The 2458-nt window shown below is 47.4% G+C and overlaps 1 protein-coding gene across 1 annotated transcript; it reads left to right on the forward strand.

Annotated features, from left to right (window-relative positions):
• Nucleotides 1-692: 692 nt before the first annotated feature.
• On the forward strand, nt 693-1864 carry ENH_00034490 (SAG family member; the record flags this gene model as incomplete). The annotated part of the gene is made up of 4 exons (XM_013580337.1): nt 693-807; nt 1001-1161; nt 1242-1651; nt 1753-1864. The coding sequence occupies 4 exons, from the start codon at nt 693-695 to the stop codon at nt 1862-1864; spliced, it is 798 nt and encodes a 265-aa protein (XP_013435791.1).
• Nucleotides 1865-2458: the final 594 nt, after the last annotated feature.

Below are 2458 nucleotides of genomic sequence, written 5' to 3' on the forward strand. Positions count from 1 at the left end.
TACCGCTTTTCTCGAACTTAGGGGAACCTGCTCGTTGTCATGGGGAATAGGCAAAAGGGACTGAGGCGGCAAGGAAACCGACATCTTGCCTTGTCTTGCGTTTCATTTATTCTTGAAAATCAAAATTTAGTTTGGATAGGTTTGCTTTTCGAGGCGAATATGGAGTGTGCACGGGTTCCGAAACAGCGCTCGCCGAGGTCAACAGACAGCTTGAAACCTGCAACTCAATCATCATTTTGGGTTCACAAATTTTAGAAATCGCTGATAAACATGTATACCGAGTAGATGCCCCCCGCGGAATAGGATATGCATGGAGATGTGTGCGCTTGGCCTTCTCATGAGGATCTAATGCTCAGGGGACCACAAAGATTTGGGGGAGCACCTTGGCTCATGTCTCCCCCTCACACTCACGCTGGCGGACATTTTCAAAACAATATAATTTGCAATTGAAAATTGACTGATTTCAAGCGATGTAGCTCTGCTTGTGCAGATCTAAGGTTCCGCGATGCGCGTTCTTCAGCACGCCGGCATTGCTCGCCAAGGGATCTGCAGGGAGGCGCTGACTCCAACAGCGAACACAACTTTGGCTGCAAATATAGCTTCCTTCTGTATGAGCTTAGCTAAAAGCCTTGCTTTTTCAAAGCTCTCTTAATTTTTCCTCACCGGCTATTTTTGAAGGTCACTCCTCAAAGATGTTTCATTGGAGCGTACCACTACTCCTAAGCACTTTGTTCTTGGTGCTGAGAGCCTCAACTCTCGGTGCCTCAGCAGGAAGTGGATCAAATATCAAGTACACTGCAAGCCTCGGTAAGTAGCAAGCCTTTACCCAGCTGTTTACTGGAGCGCACGCTGGCTTGCCTTCAGGAGTACAGAGACACGATCTCAGGCGACTCCTACAAATGAGTACTGCTTCACTTCTTCAAATCCATTCTATTTTTCAAGAAGTGTCCCCAGCTGAAATATCACAAAATATAATTGTGCCCGAATGTCTTCGGTGCAGGAGAAAGTGTCGAGTGCCTCAGCGAGGTCAACGCTGCACGTGAGGCAGCTGGGCTCCCCAACTTCACAGCGGCATCAGATAACAATAAATTAAACGACCCCACAGGAATAAGTCTAGATGAAACCAACGAGTGGACAAAAGTTTGCACACATTTGATTCCGGTAAGCGGAACAAAATATGATCAACGTCGTGACAAAAAAGGTTATTCAGTATTGTAATATTATCTTCTTCCTTTGTTCAGACGGAAGCACCGGAAGCAATGGCGGCGCCCAGCGCACTGAAACCTTTTGAAGACGGAACGTATGCCTTCAAGTCTCTAACTGCTGCGCAGCCTAACTGCAAGGAAACAGTTGATTACTGGAAGGCAGCCTACAAAAACTTCACTGGCCTTCCGCCATCAAAGACTGACGGCGAAACACTGTACAACAATCAAGATAACGTTTCTTTTGTAGCCCTCTACAACCCTTCATCCAATGCCACTGCAGACTGCCGAGTCGTCACTTGCACTCAAACGACTACCTCCACTACAGGTGGCACAGAAGGTGGAATGCTCTCAACTTATGCGGATGACGGAACTACAAAAAACGGTTACGCGTTGATTTGCAAAACGATGCCTGCTGTTTTTGGGAGTAGCGGCTCTGCTTTATTCACGTAAGCAACACTCTGGTCCTTGCGTCGCAGTGCTACCCAGAACGCCTTCATTGTTATGAATTGAAGTGAATATTGTCTACTGGAATGCGGGTGGTTTGCAGGCAGGAGCAGTGGGACAGGATCATATCTTCCCTCACAGGCTCCGCATCAACAGCAGTTCCAAGTTTTGTTGCTCTTGCCATTGTGACATTCGGCATCGCGACTTTATTATGATGACCATCGTACCAGCTGGAAAGTGCTACCTGAGCCGTACTCTGTTTGATTTTTGGTGCAATGTTGGGGCGTAGCACATATTTCGACCAGGAAACTTTTTCATGCTTTTTCAAACCATCGCTCCTCAGGCTTCTTCCACTTGTGCCTAACAGGTTACTCGCAACTCCGTGAAGCACTACATGCATACAGCATTTTCTAGGGTTCTTAGATACCTATGTTTGCAGCTTCAGCTCTTTTCAATGACAAACTGTGCTTCTACTGTAGCGCCTGCCAGTCATTCGCTGATTTGGTGATAGAGCAAGGGAAACGTGATGATGAGGCGTTGTATGCTGGCACACTAGTTTGGCCCCTCGGCCAAATAGTATACTTCCCATGGAGAATCAATAGAATTATTTACGAAGTCTACCGTTTCTCGAGGTAGTATAATGGGATTGGAGGTAATATGGAGTGCCTATGCCAGCGTCAGCATTCGCCTGCCACACGCACTTAGTGTTGGAACTTGCAGCAGCACACTCCCTACCAGTCGTAAGTGGCAGCTTCTAGGCTGCTTTGTGTGCGCAGGAGGAGGGCTCTCTAAGTAACTGCATAGGAGCC

This window comes from Eimeria necatrix, genomic scaffold (genome assembly GCF_000499385.1).
Source record: "Eimeria necatrix Houghton genomic scaffold, Enh_scaff2516, whole genome shotgun sequence".
Lineage (NCBI taxonomy): Eukaryota > Apicomplexa > Conoidasida > Eucoccidiorida > Eimeriidae > Eimeria > Eimeria necatrix.